This window comes from Pavona decussata, unplaced genomic scaffold (assembly GCF_977016875.1).
Source record: "Pavona decussata unplaced genomic scaffold, jaPavDecu1.1 SCAFFOLD_67, whole genome shotgun sequence".
Taxonomy (NCBI): domain Eukaryota; kingdom Metazoa; phylum Cnidaria; class Anthozoa; order Scleractinia; family Agariciidae; genus Pavona; species Pavona decussata.
This window is the reverse complement of record NW_028145486.1, coordinates 932,833-956,096: the sequence shown is the minus strand read 5'-3', so window position 1 is coordinate 956,096 and position 23,264 is coordinate 932,833. Positions and strand designations below refer to the sequence as shown.

At 39.0% G+C, this 23,264-nt stretch overlaps 2 protein-coding genes across 3 annotated transcripts; both read left to right on the top strand.

Moving 5' to 3' along the window:
- The first annotated feature begins 297 nt into the window (after positions 1-297).
- LOC146477950 (uncharacterized) lies at positions 298-7,085 on the top strand. Its single transcript, XM_085112688.1, has 5 exons — positions 298-550; positions 1,126-1,248; positions 2,796-2,999; positions 4,061-4,210; positions 4,896-7,085. The coding sequence occupies exons 2-5, from the start codon at positions 1,192-1,194 to the stop codon at positions 4,977-4,979; spliced, it is 495 nt and encodes a 164-aa protein (XP_084968814.1). The 5' UTR covers positions 298-550; positions 1,126-1,191; the 3' UTR covers positions 4,980-7,085.
- A 382-nt stretch (positions 7,086-7,467) lies between these two features.
- On the top strand, positions 7,468-23,184 carry LOC146477949 (uncharacterized). Of its 2 annotated transcripts, XR_014865199.1 has the most exons (5): positions 7,468-7,928; positions 16,155-18,935; positions 20,554-20,698; positions 21,071-23,018; positions 23,054-23,184. XR_014865199.1 is itself a non-coding variant. In XM_085112622.1 (4 exons), the coding sequence occupies exons 1-4, from the start codon at positions 7,679-7,681 to the stop codon at positions 21,153-21,155; spliced, it is 3,261 nt and encodes a 1,086-aa protein (XP_084968748.1). In that variant the 5' UTR covers positions 7,468-7,678; the 3' UTR covers positions 21,156-23,184. The 2 variants fall into 2 exon arrangements, 1 of the variants encoding a protein (XP_084968748.1); XM_085112622.1 differs by having other exon boundaries at positions 21,071-23,184.
- Positions 23,185-23,264: the final 80 nt, after the last annotated feature.

Sequence of the window (23,264 nt, the reverse complement as noted above, 5' to 3'; positions counted from 1 at the left end):
GTAAAATGAGAGCACAGAGGAACTCCACAAACTTAAAACTGGACTAAGTTTTTTATGAAAATCATTCCGGCTTGTTTCCGATGTAAGAGGATAACTTGGGACTTGCTCTCAGCTGTGTTCTTCAATGACGTGAAAGTTTCACAATATGCCATATCAGTTCACTTTTGCAATAAATTAAACACATTTGGAAACCACTTAGGTATAAGCTTAAGTTACAGGTGACAATAAAGGAGAGAAATTGACATTACTTCGATTCACTTCTGCAATTATCAGCAGTGTGTTGCGTTTCGCAACGGGTGATGTTTTATCATCTACGTCACGTGGATTTCGTAATGATCTAAAACGGAATCTCATTGAGCCATGCATGGCCATTCACCATCCCACGGCACAGCGACTAATTAAAAAGCTAAAAAGGCTCAAACTTCGTCGAGTAATGTTTTGTTGTCGTTGTATTTGTCTGGCGGAGGGAAAAGCAAATGTTCCTGCAAACAGCTGAAACAGGCTAGGCCCCCAGGTGGATTCGTGATCAGCTTCAGTCATGATGTGTAAGGTAGGTTTGTTGTGCGAAAAGGTGCGGTTATTTGAATTTACTGGCCTTCATTTCTTATATTCTTTCAAAGCGGAGTTTTGAGGCAAAACAATTTTAAAATAATAAAACGAGCATCCATATTAAATTTCTTGCAAAACGTTGGCTGTCTGCCTATTTCGCCGTCTTCAATTACCCATGTGTAAATGAAAGACATTCAAATCTTGTTTTTTCGAATATTTATTGATGTTCATTTACTGATATGGACTTTCGCAACGGAAGTCCCTTGCTTCTCTTTCCCTGATTCTTTTCTTCCGCAAGCTCCACGCTCAGCCCGCTTCAAACAAAAGTCGTTCCCCTCCTTCTTTTAAATTTAATTTTAGTCTTAATTTTGCTTCCCTAGGCAAAAGTTTAATCTGTATATAGCAGACAAACGAACGGCAAGATAATTTTTCAACCTTGGTGGAAAAACTCGGCGCATCACTTAATTTTCAAGCCTGGAAACGTATAAGTAAATAAAACTTACTTACAGGGAACTGTTTAACGATTTTAAAACACTTTTCCCAAGGAAACTAACTTGTTGTTATTCTGATGTGCAGATGTTTTACTGTTGATGATTGTGACAAGTATTTGACGAGAAAAAAACGGAGAAGTAGACGAAATTCATGTCGGGCTCAGAGTATTTGAGGTCTCCAGAGGCGATCTCGAAGATTGCAGAGTTTGTAAGTCGCTGTCTATTTCTAACCCTGTTTTGGTGATATTTTCAACGATTGACGTAAAACAAAACCAAAACGATAACACAGTGACCGATCAGGACCCGACTTAAATGTTAAAGGAAATGTATATTGATAAGGTCTTGATCCAAGATAAATTTTGTTACAAAGGAGACCACAGTGCCTTATTTTGTCAATTTTTTTAGTTTCTGAATAAATTGAATACACTCTTTTGTCTTTATAAGAACCTTTTTTATAAGAACGTTGAGGCTGAGATTAACTAAAATTTAAGAACATGCTAAGAACATTACCCAGGCTAAGAGTCCTGAGTTAAGAACATTTTTATTCCAACCAAATATTTTTAAAATGAACAGAATAAATACGGATAAATAATACATGAAAAAATTCAGTCTGTATTGTCCAATTAACCCAAATAATAGGTGTCTTGGTCACGTCCGCATAGAGTTATTGAAATACTATAAAAGATAACTTAAGAACGTCTAAAGAACTTTTCAGGCTCAAATTGCCAACAATAATAAGAACGTTCAGCGTCAGCCTCTAAATTAGACGTTATATATCAAAAAAGGTGCATACAAAATACATAGAAAACCTTCAGCCCCGTTAACTTGTATTACAATTTTTTTCAACGGCACCCAACGATTCCTTTCGGGGGATATCTGTTAGGCAGAAATTCGGATTTAGCCGTGAAGAAAATATAAAGTGTTCTTCGGCAAAATGTCAGCTCGAATTTTCGTTGCACTGTCAAACTAATTTCTTTCGTTTTCGAAGGAGCAAATAAGTCGTAAAAAAAAGCGAAAATAGGTCAGCTAGCATTTCCGTGAACACCAACCGCAACAGCTATTAATTTCGGGGAATAGAGCGGTTTTCAATTGAGTGTCGAAAGTTACTTCGCGTTTGCTTTGGTTTTGCTTTACTAGACTCTATGATTGGTTGATAAAGTTCGCGCCATTTTCTCAACCAATGGGAAGCCATACCAAAACCGATCGTACTTGGTCGCACGCGCTTGGCGCCGGTTACATGTATTTGCTTCGAGTTCTAATTGTGCTGTTTACATCTGTTGTGATTGGCCAGAGAAAGTACTTTGAAATTACTTGAGAAATTACAACACTCAATTGAAACCTAAGTATCGATGATATCGAGTAATAGATCATATTCGTATTCTCGGTATTGAACTGGATCGAGCTTGCAATGGAGGCTCATGAGGGTGAATATATTACAAACTATTTGCATGTGAAAAGATTCCCCCGCATAAGCCTCGTGTGCAAGCTAGTTCCAGTTAATACCGAGAATACGAATACTGTCTATAGGTATCGTTATCGGTCCATTCAGTATCGCCCAAACAATTCCACCAGCTACGCATGCGCAGGCTTACGATAACGTAACAACATACAAGCGACTAGAAAGCTTTTGTAACACTTTTGTTCAGGCATTTACATTCGTTTACATGTCAAACAGGTAGTGAAAATTTCTGAAAAGTCTCGATAGGGTCAATCCATCCAGTCTTATGTGCTGGTTTTTGTTACATTGTTCCACAGCTGTTGCTGATGGTAGCGTTCATTAGAGTGAGTCTATACAACAGAAACCTCAATTCCAAAGACCATGGTATCCTCAGACCAGACCATAAGGAGCGACTGTTATTCTTCTTAATTTCCGCCGTCAGTGCATGGCTGCTTGTTACGTTCGTCTTTGTGTTTACCCTGTCGAGAGTCAACGAAAGAATCAAAAGTTGGAATCTTCTCGTGAGTTAAATGAAACGTGGGTGTCGTCTTTCACTTGTCAGAACTAGCCACTGCCACTTTGTAAATGGAATAAGTTGTTTGGAATTAAGAGATTGATCGTAGTTTAGACACCTTTTAGAAAACGTTAAAAAAAATTAAAGCATGTAGCCATTCTTTCACATTGTGATCATTTCTAGATCATTCCAGCGGCTTGACAGTTCTGGCGATTGTAAAGCATCCCCAATCTTCATGTTATTGTTCTGAGGGACCGACGCACGTTTGGTACCCAAATGAACTATTCTGTAATAGCGTGGCTTATATATGTATGCAATACAGTAGCTTACACCTTCATTCCCCTAATAGTACTCAAGGTTACTGGAAACATTCGTGTATGGCGTATCAGTGCACCTGTCAGTGTTAACATGCGTAACATTGACAGTTTCGTTTCGCAATGCTTCTATAAAGAGTTGTAGCACGATCCGTACGTACTATCGTAGAAAACTCCACTGAAGAGGTTGTACTATGGTCTTTGGTCACTGGAAAGTGTAAAAATAACAAACCTCTGTAAATACATTACTGTTTTCCGTTAAACCCCCCTAAACAATTGCCAATTTAATTCATTCTCGCGCGGTACTCACTCACTATTTTAAATGTATTGATGTCTTTGTGATGATTAAAAAGAAAAGCCGCGAGGGTCATCGAAAGCTTAAATTATCGCTTTCCTCTGATCTTCAACTCTCAAATCCTTTCGTTGTGGAAGTCTTGAACACTCTGAAGAAAGGTAGGAGGGTTTGAGTCGAGCTTTGGAGTCGAAAAAGTTCAAAGACTCTTTTGTGCTCTTGAAAACGCTTATTCAATTTTCGTCCAAGTTAGCCAACCCTAGATGTCGCTCCCGTTTCATCTGCAAGCAGAACTATCTAGCTATAGAAAGGTGGAAGCTATGCAAATTTGCATGTGACGTTGCGTTGTTTTGGTCGGATGAAGCACTTCTTGCAGTATCTAGTCTTGGACAAAGTGCATATAGCGCCTAATTTTGAACATTCAATCCCCAATTGAAACACTCTTCTCAACTTCCTTTTCAGATAGTGGTTATAAGTATCTTAAGCGCCATTTTCTTGCTCGTTTCAAGCTCTTTACTGATAAATGAAGTCACTCATCTCGGGAAGATTGACCTGTGCAAGGTGATAAAGCATGCTAGGAAGCAGACATGCGGTCACCTGCAAATTGCATCTGTAAGTTTTTTTTTTGACGTACAGTGGAAGCCACCTTGGTAATTTTTTTGGACCCATTGGTGACCGTATTAACGGGGCTCTACTGTAATTGAAATTAGCTATCAGGAAAAGTAAGTAATGATAACTTGATATTATATTCCCGATGGTTCGTCAAGCCCCAGGGCAAAATGCCGTGTATTTTAAATTTTTGATAAACTTTATTGCAGAACTTAGTATTAAACCCAACACATTTGCTTCTGCATTTCATAACAAAACGTGTTTAAATGTATGAATTTCATATCTTCACTTTCATAACATAATCTAGAGATGTGGACGAAATTATGAATGGGAATGTTGAATGCTCAGAATGCAACAACTGAGGAATAGAGAAACCGCTAAAGTGGCGATGATCATCCTCCCCAGCCTTAAATCTTGCGCGGTATTGTATCCCACCAGAAGTCAGTGAAATTAGACGCTTTCATACGCCTCGAACGCGGAGAAGAAAAATAGATAAGGAATTTTTTTTCGATTTTCACGCGAAAACAACATGAAGATTTGAACTATGAAAAGGAATTTCGCATGACTCTTTTTATCTTAGAAAAATCATCTCATAACACTGTTTAAATGACACTGATTATGATTTCTGTGTTCACTATCACCCTTCATGCATATCTCTAAAATTGAAGCTCTTCTTACTTGCTTTTAGGTCTGTGGATTCTCAGCCATGTTGCTGCTTATTGGAGATGGTGTTCTGTATTATTTTAAGCTAACAAATCGTGAAACCAGCTAGCTGTTTCACGGCGTCGCCGATAAAAGAAAGAGTAACTGAAGGCGATAAAAGTTCACACATGAGACAGTTTTTACATTGAATAATCTAGATCTATCTTCATCTATATCTATATATCATATATCGCGAATGTACAGTTCAGATGCTACGAATTCAGGGCCTGTTTGTTCGAAAGCCGATCAACGTCAATCCCTGATTAAAGCATGATTAACTCATTCAAAGTTTTATAAGCTAATTTTAAGCTAGTGGTAACGAAAAGTCTTAGTGAAAACTGAGGAACAAAAATCTTTTTGAAGTGCTTTCAATGATTAATAGTTAAACTCGAATCAAAGTACACGTTAACCCAGGATTAGCTAAAGCTTAATCGTGCTTTGAACAACTGGGCCTTCAGCTGGTGAAAATAAAGGTGAGGTGTACTTAGACGCCGAGATGTAAATGCAAAAAAAAAAAGGGAGAAATAATGTACAGTTAATATAGAAATGGATTCTTGTTCAGGTAGGCACTGTTGCTGTTCAGTAAACATTGTACGTTGTTTAAATACTAATGTTTGGACAACAAGCTTAAACAAAAGGTGTGTTTTCGTTATTTTCAGTGTTTTAAAGTTTTATTTTATCTATGCATTTTAAAAAATTGACACTGTATTTGTCATTTTATTTTTTAATAGCTTGATTCTATTATTCCATAAATCCTGAAATTCCAAACTGGGATCTTGTTGTTAAGTCTGCTGGCTTAGCGATCCAGTAGCGGCTAAACCTGGCATTTGGATTATGGGGTTATTATAATTGTAACACAATTAGTTTATTTCAGTAGCATATTACATATTCTTCATTTGCTGTTCATTAACTGCTTTATTAGGTGCGCAAGTTTTGGAATTCTGCTTCAGTTATTTAACTGAGAAAAGCAAGTTCACTTTAAGCTAGACCGGTTGGCAAAACTCTCTCTGTTAATTTTGGTATTGACATTTTTCCTCTAAACGTTACGATCCACGTCGTTCCTATATGTCCAGAAATGCACGCTAATGAGATTCATGAACTGCATGATAGACATCACAAGGTGTCCCTTAACCTTAATTCTCCGTTAAAACACACATAATTCTGTCAAACATGAAGTCATATGAAAACGACAGAAAGGCCTGTTTTATATGAAGTACCCAAATTCAGGGCTAGGTGCATTTCTGGACTTAATGGAGTTGTTCCTAGGGCTTTTCCCTTCATTGTTTTAATCAAAATGTTCGTCACTTCTCACCGCTATCCCTTTCTGTATTATACGCCATTTCATGGATATCACATCACCACAGAAAGTGTGGCAACTACATAATGCCGCTTATTTCGATACGATTAAGCAAAAGTAGTGTCTTACAACATGCCTTGACGAACAAGAAGTTTTAACTTATTAAACACTAGATGGATATGAGTCTATAGTTGCTGGAAATTATATAAGTTTGCTTGATAAAATTGAACTGTATAATAAATAAAGTAATAGTTTTTCTCACGGTTTAGTCACTAAAGTTCTTGACGTTGGCACAGGTTACTGCAAGTCTTCATCAAGGTGATGAGGCCGAGTGATTTCGCTTCCCCATTCTTTTTTCCATGTTTTTTCCCATCCTCTGTCCCTATTATGCCACTATAACCAACGACCCCTTTCCCAAATGGAAGTAAATTTGGTAAGAACACATGCAAAACTTCACACGTCACTTCAAGCGTCATAACATTTTCAAATTACGATCGTAGTACTGATGAATTGCTGCGGATGAAAACTGGGTTAAACTGGACCGTCAACGCCTTGTTAATAAATCAATAATGATGTACAAGATTGTAAATAATATGGTTCCGGAATATCTTAGTTCACGCTTTGTCTTCTGTTCCGATACTTTAACTTATAACCTAAGAGGTAGTGATGGTACGCTTGCTATCCCACAGCCCCGCACTAATCGTACAACTTTTTGCTCACGACTGTCGCATGCGATTTCTAGAGCGCGCGCTGCTCGCGTCATGCAAAAAATTGCACACAACACTCGTAATTCAACATTGCCTATACCTACTATTAATTTAGTTAGGTAGTTAGATTTATTTAAATTAAATATTGTATAGTCCTGAAGGGAACACTGTGTCTAAATAAAGTTACCATACCTTACCTTACTGATCAGTGCTCACCCCTACCCCACCTTACCCCCAAACAACCCTCTCCCCAAAAAAGAGAAAACAAGCAAAATCAGTTGAAATTATTTTTTAACGTCCATACCCCGGCCAATTCCGCCCCTAGCCTACGCTAGCAGACCCCTTTTCAGGCTTTTGTCTCACCCACCCCACCGCGTCCCGATTCGGACCTTGTACCCCGGCCCCCAGAAAAGGAAATTGCACTCAGTCTCGCACCCTGGGACGTGAAGAGGAGAGACCCTGGGAACGAGGTTGTCTCTTGATGCAGTCTATTGAGTTCCAGGGCTCTCTCTTTTTTTAAGGCTTGGCTGCGTAAAATTTCCCAATCCTCTCTGGATGTTTCTATTAGAATTGTACGTTATACACTGAACACGTTTTTCATCCGCTTTTCGAAGTTTAGAAGATCAACCACGTCTTTCCGATGAACAGTTGGCTCTACACACCGAGGCAACGCAGGAAAGTCATTTGCCTTCATTTGCCTTCACATTTCGAAGTTACAACTGATTACAACCGCTTACTATGAGCTGAGCTGAATAATTCCGTGTCATGGATCCGTTTCGTGTCAGGCTGCTATCCGTTTCAAATGGAATAACTGATCGAGAACTCGGCCAGTTAAAGTTTGTCTGCAAACAGCACATCCCTGTTGGTGTTCTCGAGAAGATTGTTCGTCCGCTGGACTTGTTTGATGAGCTTGAGAATAGGAACTTGTTGGGTCATGATAACACTGAATTTTTGGCGGAGCTATTGACCGGAATTGATCGTTTTGAACTGAAAGATGTATTACTCGGTGTTAAAGGTGAGTAGGAATTGCATCATTGCGTCCGTTTTACATCTTTTCATAGTTTAAGGGACTATAATTTATTGCTTATAAAATTATTGTAATATTTGATTGAACCCGGGTGAGTTGGGAATACATACTATGACATAATTTATATAATATGCGGTTAAAACAGTGCATTTAAGTTATAAAAAAATCTAAAAGTATTACCATGAACATCTCCTCAGTGTTGATATTTCTTATTTCTTGATTCTAATTGAAGCTCAAGTTATTTATTTAAGACTTCAGAAATCTAGAAATTATGCAAAAACGAGCCAAAAATGGTAATCATTATTAACATTGAGATTGTCGTGTCCCTGTTGAGTATTCATAAATTAACACAATCTGCCTCATTTTCAGAAGCGTAATGTGTTGTTCCAGAAAATATTGATAAGCCCCCTATATAGCTATGGGAAATGGTATCGGTTGTTTTGGCTTGGGACAATGGTCACCAAACTTTTGGAAGAATGAGAAGTTAGCTCCACACTTAAAGTTTTGAAACCTTTCCCTGTTAGAGTGACCAGTAATCTTCTGTGGGCAGGTTTGAATATTATTCTCCATACCCACACAATGTCTAAAAATAATACAACTGTTTGATTTTGTATTTATTAAAAATTGGATCATTTTATCATGTAATTTGAGGGATTTGATTGGCTTAGTGGCCAATTTGGTATGTAAGCCATTATAATCATGCCAGAGAGATAGCGACCATTAAAATTGTCTTCTTTTTGTTCTTGCAAAGTTAAAATCAGCAAGATCTAGCAATATTTCTTAATTGTTTTAAATTAGTCAAACAATTATTCCACTCTCGCTTGTTGGATGTGAGATGATTATAGTCAACTCGGCGCTACATGCCTCATGATGTTAGCTATCTATCATAATGTCATATCCAATGTGCGCTCATGGAATAATTGTTAACTGACCAATGGCCTGCAACATCTTGTTGCTGCAAGAATTAACTACACCAACTACTTATTGTTAGTATTTCCTTGATCAAGTGCACCTCCTCAGTTACATGTAAATGACATCCATTAACAAGAGATCAGGAATACCCATGGATACCCTTGTCCCAGAGGCTTTTCTTTTTTTTCTACAAATAATATTGAGCTACAAAGCAGCAACAGGGAGGCACATAGGCAGGGCTCGAGACTAATTCTTTTTCTCACTAGCCCCGTGGCTAGTGACAACCTTGATTTCACTAGCCAAAACCAATTTTCTACTAGCCAGAACTTTCAAACATGGGGGGGAATTGCGGAAGGGTAGACATTTTAACTTTTAAATTATACAATGTTGATAGGGAAAAAATGTCGCAAACTTGTAGACATGACTTCGTCAGATTTTTTATTGTCATCCTGTTAAGCCAGAGAAAATGATGTGTAATGTGGGAAGTCAAGAATATACTGCACATCCTGAGTAAGAACGCATCTCAGGTTGCCCGAAATAAGCTTCGATGAGTCAGAATCGGAGAATCATTTAAAATCTTGAACCATATTTAGAAACTAAAGACGGCCTTTTCTCAATCGGCAGGCATTCAAACATGTTCATTTCGGTACGTATTCCCAACAAACATTTGCATAAAAGCAATGAGACGGACTGTATACAAATAGATATGTTTAAAAAAGATGAAAGAGATATCACCTAGTTTTTATTTTTTTTTTTATTTTTAGTTCTGTTCAAGACAAATTGTCAAATTTGTTCGATTTACATTTCACTGGTTTTCTTACCGTAGCTTGTCGGGCGTGTTGTTTATTTATAATAGCAAACATTCCTTCCAAAAATGTCGATTCACACGTCCTTTAATTTAACTTTACTTTAATTATAATTAGCAAACATAGGAATTAAATGGATTTCATAATCATAACTCCCCAACTACCACAATAACAAATCCTTTTTCTGAAAGCGTTCGCGTACGTGACCAGTCAACCTCGTTGTTCATGTAAATTGCAACCCGATTGCTGATCAACACTGTGGTGACGTTATGTGTGTTTTCACACGCAACTAATTATTGGCAGAAACAGTTTTCTGTCGCTTGTTGCTCCTTACGGAAAAGGCCTGAAAAAAAGTTACCGTTCGTTCGCTTTTTGGTATTTTAGTATTTCCACATTCTTTCATATTTGTCAACAGAGTACTTGTTAGCTGTGTTCTCTCAGAGTCGATTTCAATTTGCGGGTTCTTTCGACTGTAAAAATGCCTGAAATTTTCACTAGCCATGTTGGCTAGTGAAAGCCCAAAACCCACTAGCCAAAACTGCATTTCAACTAGCCTGTGGCTAGTTGGCTACCGTTAGTCTCCAGCGTGGCCAGCGGTATTCTCTTGCAGTTTAGGCGTGCTCCTTTGCACCGCACATGCTCGGAAATTTACTCTACTCAGCGTTTTTCGTGGCGTGGCTAGTTTATCGCTTTTTGTTGGGCTTTTCTTTCCCTCCCTTCCCTCCCAGTAGTGTTACCTTGTCATTGTTTGGGATTGGTGTTGGAGGTTGGTTAGGGTTAGGGTTAGGGTTAGTTCATTGTCTTATGTACTTATTATTTTTCCACTAAGCTTCTAGTCTCAGTGTGACGGGTGCTAGGGTTGGGGCTGGGTTGCGGGCGGGGCTCGTGGCTGGGTCTTGGGTAGGGCAAGCTTATGGGGTGTTCTACCTACCTGGGTTTGGGTTGGCGGTACCAGCCCCTGGCTCCTGGGCACCCAACCTCCATTTGCGACATAGGCATTAAGTAATACATTAAATATATACATAAACACTAATCTAAGTCTTAACAACATTGATTTCTAAAGGTAAAAGTACTTCTAAAATAAATTGAGGATTAAATAAGCTATGCCTAAATATATTAATATACCTATACTAAGTCTTAAGAAGAAAAGTTACATATATACCAATATATGTAAGTAAAAGATATGTACATGTACAAAAGCAGGAAATATAGGAATACTTGCAACAATGACAAGAAATCCCTCCTGAGAAGTTTTAGGAGTTACTGGTACTGGAGTAAGAAATGGCCCTTGATATATCATGTGTCAGCGAACGTTTGCAGAAATGTCTTCTCAAATTACTTAAGGTGGCTTACTACAGTTTTCTGGAGTGAAAGAAGGCCTTAAATCAAACTTAAGAAAAACGCCAAGAGGAATTTTCTTGGACATTTTTTCTACACTGTAGTACAGTAAATACAATAGAGATAATTTTGAGTCAGAAATTAAATTTTGAATGTTCAAAAAGTGTTAAATACAGAAGAATAAGTCTTAGTGGGGGCCTGGAAACTACACCTTTTACAGTTGTCTGGCTCTAAATCTAGCCGTACGACCCCACTTCAAAATTTCAGGATTTGGAAAGTGGGCAAAAATAAGTATTTACAGGGAAGAACACAAAATTTTGTCAGGGAGAAATTTGGCAAATGACAAAATTGGAAAATTTTGCCTTATTTGAAAATTCCTAAAAAAATTCTGACAGATTTTCTTTAAAAAATGTTCACGTTTCCGTTTTAGTGTTTTCTGTCAACAGCAAAAATTTGAACATAGGTTGTACGGCTAGATTTGGAGAAATTAAGCGAGAAAAAATAATTATTGCAACCTACGGTGAGAAGACCATTGCGCATGCTTGTTCTGGGAAAACCCGGGTTCCAGCGCGCGCGCGCGCTCCAACTGGTGAGTGCATGCTGCCTTCGTGTTCAAACATTTGGCGCAAAATCACAACTCTGCAAAGGCTTTAAGGCTGTTAAGGAACGGCAACCATTAGACAACACGTTTTTTCAGTTATTAAGCCCAAACACGATCTAGCTACTGTAAACACACCTCTGAAACCCACCTGGAATACCAGAAAATTTTTCTGAGAGCCGCCATTTTGTTTTTGTGCTCGCGGGATTTCCTCAGCAAGCTCACGTTATTTTGCTCGCGCGTGATGCTTTCGTGTGCTTTGGGCAGCGTGCGCGCATATCAAAGACTCGCACAGTACAAAAACTGTAGTAAGCCACCTTAATAAGAGAAATTTTAACAGCTATTCCGCTTATTCTCAGTCCGGAATACAGTCAATGGAATGCAACCTAAAGTGCAGAGATGCTAACTCTCTAACTTGTCAGCGAGTGTCTGAATAAAGACATCTACATGTATGCTGTCAAAAAGTATTGACTAGTTTTTGTTCAATGGGTAGTCATGATGTAATTACGGAAGCCCATAAGGGACACATCTTTCCTGGTAATATTCCTCCATATAACAAGAAGTTACACATCTCACAAAATAAAATGCACTACAAACTAAATAAATCCGCACACTGTGAACAAAATAAATCAGCACGCTGCAAATAAATAAATCCGCACGCTGCAAATAAAAAAGTCCGCGCGCTACAAACAAAAAAATCCGCACGCTGCAAACAAAACAGTCCGCACGCTACAAACAAAAAAATCCGTACGCTGCAAACAAAATAAATCCGCACGCTGCAAACAAAAAAGTCGGCACGTTACAAACAAAAAAATTTGCACGCTGCAAACAAAATAAATCCGCACGCTGCAAACAAAAAAGTCCGCACGCTGCAAACAAAATAAAAAGTTCTGCGCAAGCAGGTAGACGCAAAGTACTGGGACTGAGTGTTGCATTTGAAAAACATGGCGTCCAGTGAAGCGATGGTGAAGAAAGCTGAGTGATGAAATGGTGCTCGACAGTTTGCCCTGTGGATCTGATGGAGAGCTATTTCAACAGAGGCCTTATGTACAGCCATATAACGCTGATGTTGTGAAGACATCAACATATAGATGTCGTGAATGAACGAACATTGAAGTGAAGACCTCAAGACTGCGGTCTTTAAAGAAGGCGAGATGCATGCTGTGAATGATGATCTAGTTGAACTCGAACGCGTACGGGATTTGATTTTGCTTAAAAAGTTTACTGGTCCAGGCAGTTTTCTACAATTTATATCATGAAAAAAATGTATATATATAGTCATGTAAATTACAACTTGGAAAACTCAGGGAATGCCATTATAAAAGTGATGGGGTGCTAGTCATAGTTTTGGCACCTCTTGGGGTGTCCATTTGTACCTTTTGAGGTACTCTTCAGGGTATAAGTAAAGTAAAGGCTTATGACAGTCCCTTCCAAAACCTTCAAAAGAATAAAACTTTGCAATTGAACTAAATGCATGTTATCACATATGTCAAATTACTACTAACAGGTCAGGTTATTTATTTATTTATATATTTATTTATTTATTTATTTTTTGGTACCTCTGATAGGTACAATTTATGTGGAACGATACCATGAAACAAAATCTTAGCACCTTATAGGGTTTTCTTATATACCCAGTGAGCACCACTGTCACTTTTGAATGGGATTTCTGCCATTCCCAGGGTAGAAACCCTGAAACCGTTTCAGGCGATTGGACTTAACTTTCAGCTGAAACGACCGCAATTGGTCTGCAAGCAATTGCATACATCTAACATTCAAAGTTGTTAAATGGGGTGAGTGGAAGGCAGTTATTAAGGTGAGTGCATTCTTCACGTCACTTGCCCAGGTGGAGAGTGTTCTCAAAGTTACATGTTTGTTTACATGTACAGTCCTGTTTATATTTAGTTGTGCTGTACATATAAGAATGACCTTGACATTCAGCTGTTGGTAAATCATCACCCACTCACCCTTGCAACCTGGTGTTCCAGTGTTTGGTAAAATTCTGTAACTTGTGTCTTTTATTATGCATTTCTTATGGGAGATCGTATTTTTCCAAGCTTTAAAACATATCTTAGAAACTAATTCAGAAATGAAAACATGTTCAATATTCAATGAAATTACTTTACACCGGGAGTCCTGCTTCCTAACAGTGGAAATTGCAACGATTTTAAATAGTATAGCAAAATTGTGCAAGGACTAGGGATGATCTCAGGTTGAATTTTATAACATATTTTTGGACAATCACCTTATTTTCATCTTGTCTCCAATGTACTAATCTCCAGATCTCCAGTTCCACCTTTTTGACAATAGTCTACACCATTTTTGATATTTTGAGTACTTTTTGACAATCTGTTTGAAGAGCCTGTATGAGTTAATTTAGTGTTATTTAGACCATGTAATTCATTGTACCCTTGTCCTAGAAACATGAAAATAAAAGGGTGGTTATTCAAGGGAACAGGGGTCCTTACTTTAAAAGCTTTATGTAACCCCCGCTTCCCTAATAGAGGGGGTTTATTAGAGAAAGAAGGGGGGACTGGGGGCATATTTTCTTCAAATATCATTTACCAGTAAGAATTACTTCTGTTTAAGAGACAGTTACCATGGCGACAAAATATAGATAGAATGACAGATATGATGGAACATTTCATCCTCATTCTGTAGCATTTTGCGTTTACTTAAGTAAAAATTGTTTCGATTAGAATTTGAAAGGAACAGAACTTCGGGTCATTCAGACGATTTTGCCAATATCACATAATATTATAGTTTTTAATCATTAAACTGGATTTCTCTGACAGGCTTGTTTACATTCGTATCTCAAAATATATGTTTAAAAATTTACCCAAGGAAACACGAGGAAATCCACTATTAATTTTTTTTTTGGTTATGCTGACATCATAGTCTTGAAGCCTTCGTTTAAACGTTCGTTTATTCATATCGCCGAATACAGGGACAAATTTCGCCAGTCAAGGTCGAAATTAAAAGTACGGGTAAGGTTCATATTCAGTGGCTCGCCAGTCGTGGCCAGAGTGTAAAAAAGGAGTTAAGGCCCTCAAGCCGGCTCAGCTGATGATGATGTCTTCCGCAACATCAGCGTTATATGGCTGTACATAAGGCCTCTGTTGAAATAGCTCTCCATCAGATCCACAGGGCAAACTGTCGAGCACAATTTCATCACTCAGCTTTCTTCGCCATCGCTTTACTGGACGCCATGTTTTTCAAAAGCAACACTCAGTCCCAGTACTTTGCGTCTACCTGCGTGCGCAGAACTTTTTTCTTTTTTGTTTGCAGCGTGCGGACTTTTTTGTTTGCAGCGTGCCGACTTTTTTGTTTGCAGCGTGCGGATTTTTCTGTTTGCAGCGTGCGGATTTATTTTGTTTGCAGCGTGCGGATTTTTTTTGTTTGTAGCGTGCAGACTTTTCTGTTTGCAGCGTGCGGATTTATTTTGTTTGCAGCGTGCGGATTTTTTTGTTTGTAGCGTGCGGACTTTTTTATTTGCAGCGTGCGGATTTATTTTGTTCGCAGTGTGCGGATTTATTTATTTGCAGCGTGCTGATTTATTTTGTTCACAGTGTGCGGATTTATTTAGTTTGTAGTGTATTTTATTTTGTGAGATGTGTAACTTCTTGTTATATGGAGGAATATTACCAGGAAAGATGTGTCCCTTATGGGCTTCCGTATGTAATGTATTGTGATTTGGTATTCATATTTCCAATGTTTTTGGGTATCTCAGTTCACTATTATTTTACATACATCATTCTATTGATTTAGGTACTGACAACTGCACATTGGCAGTTATGAAGTCAATTCACAGTATTCATGACTATTAATCCTTTCCCCTTCCCCTCCTCCTCTCCCCACAGAACCCCCCAGTCACCCCCTATCACTCTTACTCATTACTCCCAAAGGTGTCCTGCTGGCTATTGTGGTCTTTCTAAAGTACAGACTCCAAAACGTGGTCCAGAAGGTGTTGGTTGTATAGTGTAGTTATAGGAAATGACCAAGGAAATGACTGTACTGGGACCTAAATGATTTTCCCCCTGCATGTCTTACAAATTCAAACTGATTTGACTTGAATGGGGTCCCAAGGACTTTCTCATTATAATTGGACAGGTTACAAGTTGGCTTTTAACCACTAGTCAAATGAAAAAGTTAAACCACAAATTTCAGTATAAAACGAGCCTGGCCACTCTCACCTTCAGTTGTCAATCAAACATCAAATTATAAACATGTATCTGATGAACAACATGTTCCTTTTGTATGATGCTTGCTGTTAACCAAATTAGAAACTGATCAATGTCTTGATGTTGCCATGGTGATATGAAATGTTTAGGCATATTTTTTCAGAGAATGTTTGAGTCAACAACTTGTGATGACTAAATGGCATTTAATTTTGCATTCACACCAACAAAGGTGTGAAAGGAAGGAGGGACTCGCCCTTTTGTAATGGAAGTTCTTGTTTAAAAAGTCAAGACAAATAGGAATAAAATGACATTATTTAAATTGTAAGTTATAATGCAATATGCAGATCATTGTAAACAAATTGATTTTGTATTTTTTCAGTGCCACAAAGATCAGGCAACGAGGTGCAACGTCTTATCCAAGAATCACTCTGTGACCATTATCAAAATGTCATTGGTTGGATTCAGCCACTCACATGGAATGACTCCTTTCAGATTCACATAGAACACATTTATACAAACTTGCAGATTTTCTTTCAGCTGCCTCAGGGGATGAAATCCATTCAGAAGCCACTTAATTCATACCATGAAATGTTTTTGAGCCGTCCTGGTTGTGCCAAGCCTCGGCGAATCCTTGTTGAGGGAGAGGCAGGAGTTGGGAAGAGTACGTTCCTGTATAAAATTGCTTATGATTGGTCTACCAGCACCAGTAATCATCTGCCTTATGCTATTGTAATTCTTGTTGAGTTGAAACAAATGAAGGGTGCCTTTAAAGATGCCGTTGTGCAGCAGCTGTTTCCCATTGATTTCCCCATTCCGCTGGCCCAGCTTCACAGCTACCTTGTCACCCATCAGGAAAATGTTCTTTTCCTTCTCGATGGCTTTGATGAAACCAATGCATCATGTCTGACGCATCTTCAAGACATATTGAGTGGGCGGATCTTCAGAAATTCCTGTGTGATCCTCACCTCTCGTCCAGGCAAAGCTTTGCATGTTCAGAGAATGATGGACACACGGCTGGCAATTACCGGGTTCACCACTGAGAATATCAGAAAGTATGTGTTCAAGTACTTTCCAGATGATGCTGACACTGCTGGAGTACTGCTATCAGAATTGGAAACTCATCCTGTAATTGAAGACATTGCAAAGGTCCCTTTAACAGCCATGCTGATATGTGCCCTGTGGGAAGAAGCGCCTGACACAGCCTTTGCAGCTCTGACCACCCTGACGACCCTATTCACTGAACTTGTTTTGCTCATGGTGAAGCGACACTTCACCAAGGATTCTGTAGACGGTGGGTCTGAGGATGAGGTATTCAGTACCTTGGAGGATATCCCGCAGGACCTCTACAATGATCTGCTTGTCCTTGGAGAAATGGCGTTGAATGGCCTACTTGAGGACAACCTCCTCTTTGATGTCCTGGCTCTGAAGAGGAAGTGTTCCAGCAAAATTCTTTTTGAACTTGGACTCTTGTCTGAGGAGAACAGCGCTTCCAGGTTGAAACCAGTACGGAAGTGCTGCTTTCTGCACAAGTCTTTTCAGGAGTACTTTGCAGCATTGTGGCTCAGCAATGAAATCAAATCTGCTGCCAATGATCCGGCAAAACTGCAAGAGGTCTCCTCATTAACCCTAAAGTGCATCAGGAAAGCTCCTGATAGCATGCTGCTCAATTTTGTGTCTGGGCTTGTGGGGGAGAAGTTTGAGCTGGTGTTTGTCCCTCTGCTGGAAAATCTCAAAGAGAGTGTCATGGCTTCTGCCAGTGGTGAAATGGATGATTTCCTTGAGATGTTTGTACTGGCATTGTTTGAATCCCACCAGGGTCACCTTGCTGGTAAATTGGGATCCACTATTCTTGATGGAGTTTTGAAGCTTTCTGGCCGTGAGATAAGTCCCTATGGTGTGCGTGCTGTGACGTACTTTATGCAAAACAACCCTGACCTCAAATCCTTTGTCCTGGAACACAGTGAGCTAGAAAAGCAGACAGCAGCATTTTTTGCAAACTCTCTCTCACAAATGCCATCACTAAGAGAACTTTGCTTCAAGCAAAATATTGTGGGCGATGGGGCTGTGAAAGCATTCAGTAACAGCTTATCTAGCACTCTTCCCTTAGAGAATTTTGTTTTCAGTGCAAATGCTTCAAGAAATGACACTGGTACTGACTTTGCGTCAATCATTAAGTCCTGCCCAAACCTTCGTCATTTGGATTTGAGCTACAGTGGTCTTGGAGATCTAGAGATGAAAGCTGTTATAGAAGCCCTCAAGTATGTTCCACATTTGATTTCTTTGAATCTGAGTGGCTGCAAATTAACCCAGACCAACATGGTGCATTTGTCTGAGAAATTGTCATGCACAAGTGAACTGGCTAGCTTGAGTCTTGATGGCAACCTTGACATTGGTGCTGAAGGCGTCAAAGCACTGGCTAAGGGGCTGCAGAAGGTTAAAAAACTGGAACATCTTTCCCTTCGCAGTATAAATCGGACAACAGGTATTGCTAGTGAGGCTTCCAAAGTTGTGTACACAAGCCTTGGGCAAGCATTTGCTCACTGTCCACGACTTTCAAGATTAGATCTGTCTGCAAACCTGTTACACCAGGGATCATTTGTTGGAGCCTGCATCAAGGAAGCACCAAAGTTGACATCACTTGATTTATCTGGAAATGCCTTTCAAGACAAGGGTGCCAAAAGTTTGGCCAAAGTTCTTCCTTCTTTGAAGACACTCACGGAACTGTTTCTTGACAAAAACCAAATCACGTGTGTTGGACTGAAAACTCTTTCTGAGAGTTTAAAACTGACACCAAATTTAAGAAAACTGTCACTTCAATATAACTTGATTGCAGATGCTGGACTTGCAGGATTAGCAGGCTCTGTCGCCAACATTCCCCGGATGCTTTCTCTGTTCCTTGGTTACAACAGTATCACTGAAGCTGGTGTAAGCTCGCTTTGCCAATCATTCATGTTCCTTAGTGAACTGCAAAATCTTCACCTCAAAGGAAATTTGGTGAGTGAAGGAGGAATCTCTGAACTGGCAGCTCAGCTGGGTGCATTGCCAAAACTGAGGCAGTTGTTTATTTGGAGTCCTGTGACAGACGCACCTATCGGGCAAGAAGCAGAAACTGCCAAGCCTGTGGATATTTTCAGTCCAAACAAGAGAATTTCAATGGCAGGTATTATTCAGTGCAGGACTATGCAAGTTTATTTTACTCTGTATTTAGCCTCAGCCTGATTTTTTTCCTTTTTAATTTGTCTATAACAACTACAGTGACTGTCTGTTCTCTCCTGTGACTGTAAAATTCCGAATGTAAGCTCTAGGCCAATAGTGGGTTAATCATTTCACTCCCGTGATCTGAATGTTAATTCTCCTGAGTGACTGCCATACATTTCTTTTTAAAGTTAGTTAGTTCACAGAATTTGGTGTTACACCAAACAATATCACCTAGTGGATGATTGTCTTTATTCTCATCCCCTTTCTGGTTGACAATGTGTTGATAATATAAGGAGAAGTTACATATTGATCACTCCTCAGTCCTGGGAGTGAAAGGGTTGCAGTACCGCCTTTTTAAGGACTTTACTTATTTTGGAGAGGGCTTGTTTCCCAGAGAGGGCTTACTGCTGGAGAATTCAAATGAATAGAATTGAAACAGAGCTCTTGAAATACTCCAACTGGGCTGGGGGTTGGAATAGAAGTCACATGGATACAAAGACTCTGAAATTCCCTTAAAACAGGTACTTGATGTCAATATTGGGGCTAAGTTAGGGGTCTTATAAAAGGCCAGTTGGAACAAATTTTGATAGCTTTCAACATTGGAAAGAATGCTTAGTTTGTGGTTTAATTAATATTATGTGGTATACATTATGTGGTAAGACTGTAAGTAGTTTTGTTGTACACTTCCCTCAAGTTTTCTGTGCACAGATTGTTAAACTTTTGGCCTGTCTTCTCTTGTTGTTATCATCCATCTTGCTGTTGTGTTTTGCATGGCGATCTTATGGGCTGGGGTACCTGAGGCACATACGTCAGGTACCCCTTGGTTAATGTGTCATCCATTCAATATTTTGGAATGAAAACAGTGGATTAGAATTGATTTAGGCATTTGGGTGCTATCTACTATACCAGACAAACCCCTTGGCACTGCAGGAAAGTACATGTACTGTTCAGTAGCTTTCATTTGGATGGTTGTAATTTAGGCTAATATGCATGGCTTCAAAAGTTAGATGCACCTTGTGCAGCAATCATAAATAGCACCATAGGAAAGTGCAGCTCACTAGCTTTCATTTGAATGATCACACTTAAGGATTTCGTCCACAGACTCAAACGCTAGAACCACCTTAGACCAAATTCACCACAGGAAAGGACTACACTCTATCCAGAAACTCAAGAATGAGAACCATCTTGTACATATTAACAGTATCACGCCTTTCATTAATTTTGAATAGATGCAGTTCACAGACTCTGAAGTAGGAACACTGTGTATAACACAACAAACAGCACGTGAATTATGATTATCCGGGTAAATGTAATCATGTCGATGTCACCTCCAACAGTCCTTCTCAGGACTACACCCGGATGATCATAATTTACGTACTTATAACATGACTCCTTGGCTTAAACCATTTACAGTTTTACAACAAATAACACCACTGAGATAAACGCTGTATAGTTTCCAATAGACCTTTTTCATAAAGAGACCTTATTCATAAATTTTTGTGAAAATTAGCTTCGTTGGCATGTGTACAATTTAACACAACTATTAAGTTCTATTAATGGCTATTTCTTTGTCTCCTTAGGTTTGAGTCCAGACATATTTGCATCTTGGACAAATGGCCTTGCTGAAGAAAACCAACACCACAAGTGCTATGTTTCGCTTAAAGAAGACGCATTCAAGCTTCTGATGACAGCTGCCCATACGCACGCCTCATTAGAAGGGATCTAGTAAGTATCGTTATAAGATCGCGCAGGACCATTGCTCTCATTATGTACGTACTGTATTTATTGAAAGAGTATGCACGAACCTTGTCGAAGAATTTATTTTGGTCATGTGATTTACATCTAGGTGATACAATCCTTTAATTAACGACGTTCTGAAGCTGAAAGCTTGAACATAAAAATTGCTTTCCCGCAATACTAACTTTTTGATTATCAATATGTGAAACATATGTTTGAACTGCGGGTGTGAGATTAAATCGTTGAAGTAGATACTATTATCCCTAAAATAAAGACCCAAGACTAAAAGAGCACAAGAAAATCCTCTAAAATAGAGCAGCAAGATGCTATTGTTAATTTGATTTTTTCTTGTCTTTTCAGCCTTAGCCAAACTGCTATTCCCAGAGGAACAGATCATCAGCTTTATCCCCGCCTTAGGCTGATTGGACAGTACAAGAAAGAATAGCAAGAGTCACGTGTTGGTGGAAGCGTCTAGTTGATGAGAACTCTAGCCTGTCTACTGCCGCCCGCTCTCCTCTGGGCGGCTCTACAGAGGCTATAAGAATTCTAGTCTAGTTCAAAGAATCCGCTAATCTGCGGAGCAAAAAGTAAACAAACATTAAACAAAATCTGCTTTAGGTTAGCTAGTTTTCTCCAATTACTCTTAACTGAGCAACTAAAGGGGAAGTATTACGCGAATTTGATGTCATTTCACAACCCCAAAATGTTTGTCAACAGAAACAAAAACACAATTGTCTAGTTTTGTTATAAATTATTACCACAGTAATAAGTCAGTGCCTCTGGCTTTAGACAAAGTAGTTTGGAATGGACTGAAACTTGAAAAATGTTAAGGTAACGTTTTTCAAGCTATCGCATTGTTGTTTCCAAAGTGCGCAAGAACAGATCGCGACTTGTTCCTGTCCGGCCTTCCTCTCTTTTTTTCTTGATTGATTTTGTTACTAAGTGAAGGTCTTATTTCACAATTTTTAACAACTCTTGTTGAAGCCAGGTTTTTTCCTGACAAGTTTTGTACAAGTTTTGTACCTCTTACTAACCGAGTTCGAGGTGTGTACTGTAAATTACGGACCGAGTTTTTTTCCCGTTGATTTGTGAGATATTATTTATCCAATGCCATAGAGAATACAGCCAATCAGAAAGCTAGAAACCCGTTCCATGTTCTGCGGTATGCAACGGGTAGTGTTCCACGAAAAAATCCCGGCGTTCATCGCGGCCTACAAATTTTTCCCGCCGAATGATTGATTGAAGAGCCTGCGACAGGACAAAATTTTCATTCGGAAAAATTACTGTCAACAACTAAAACATGGAAAAAGAATACCTCTAGTTTTGACCTTAATTTTGAATTCCTGGAACCAGGGAAAACCGATCAGCATGAGTGGCATGGGATAAGTTAGTTATGCAATGCTTTCTCGTGGTATACCTTGAATATCCCACTCGTGACTTGATTGTTCTTTGTATACACACTCACCTAAAGGCTTGTTTTTATGCTAAGAAAAATCAAGTCACTCTTGGGATATTTCACGGTATACCACTCGAAAGCATTGCATAACTAGTATATCTCTAAAGTTAATCGGACGTGCGGGAAAGGAACAACTTTCAAATTTATCGGGCCTTACAGTGAAATACGGCCCGCAAAAATTGACCAATCACACCGCGCGTACTAACTGAGAGATGTAATAAATAATTATATTTACCCGTATGGTAAACCTATTTGCTTTCGCACCAAAATATGCACAGTTCGTCTGTCATTTGTACAGTACCGATCTAATTTGCGACTAGTGTTGCTTCAAAATCTGATAAAATCAGGGTAAAGCAACAAGAAATTCATGATGGATGGGGCGGCATGACTGTAGCTTTTGGTGTGGCCCCAAAACTGATCAAAATAGGTCCAAACTACCGTTTCAGTGAATCATTCATTCGTTCATCCATAGTTCACATACGTGATAGCTCATATGCATAATTGATTTCATACATGTACGTCCATTGTCATAAAGTATTTGTCATACATGTCAAACTCCAGCAATTCCGGCGGGTTATTCCTACCTGAAGTGTGTATTAAGGAAAAGTTGTCCTTCTCACGTCCTTGTAAACAGAACCTTGCTGGAATTATTTTATTTTTTGTGGTTAGTTATTGGGGCGCCGGCAATAGGACTTGCTTTCGAAGTGTTATTTGCTTCTGAGCTTTTGCTAGTCCCCGTTTCAAACAATTTTTCTATTATTTAGTTAGGTTATTATGTAACAATTTTAGAATTAGTGGCAGGTTAAGAGACTGTCCTGACACCGCCAAGCGTATAGGTGGCTCGCAAACAAAGTTGTCACAGAGGGACTAAGAAACCCCACGTGAAGAATTGCCGAGGCATGCCTTGTGAGCAGTATCGTGCTACGCAAATTTAGTAGGTTTGAAATGAAAATTGAATCGTTCGCACAGAATTGTTCCATGTAATTTGAATGGAAATAAAATACTTTGACAACATGGCTATCCGAGAAAGGTCAATTGCAAGTGTTGCTTTTGTGCTGAACAATAGCCCAGTTTTAATACAGTCACGTGCGTAGTGAC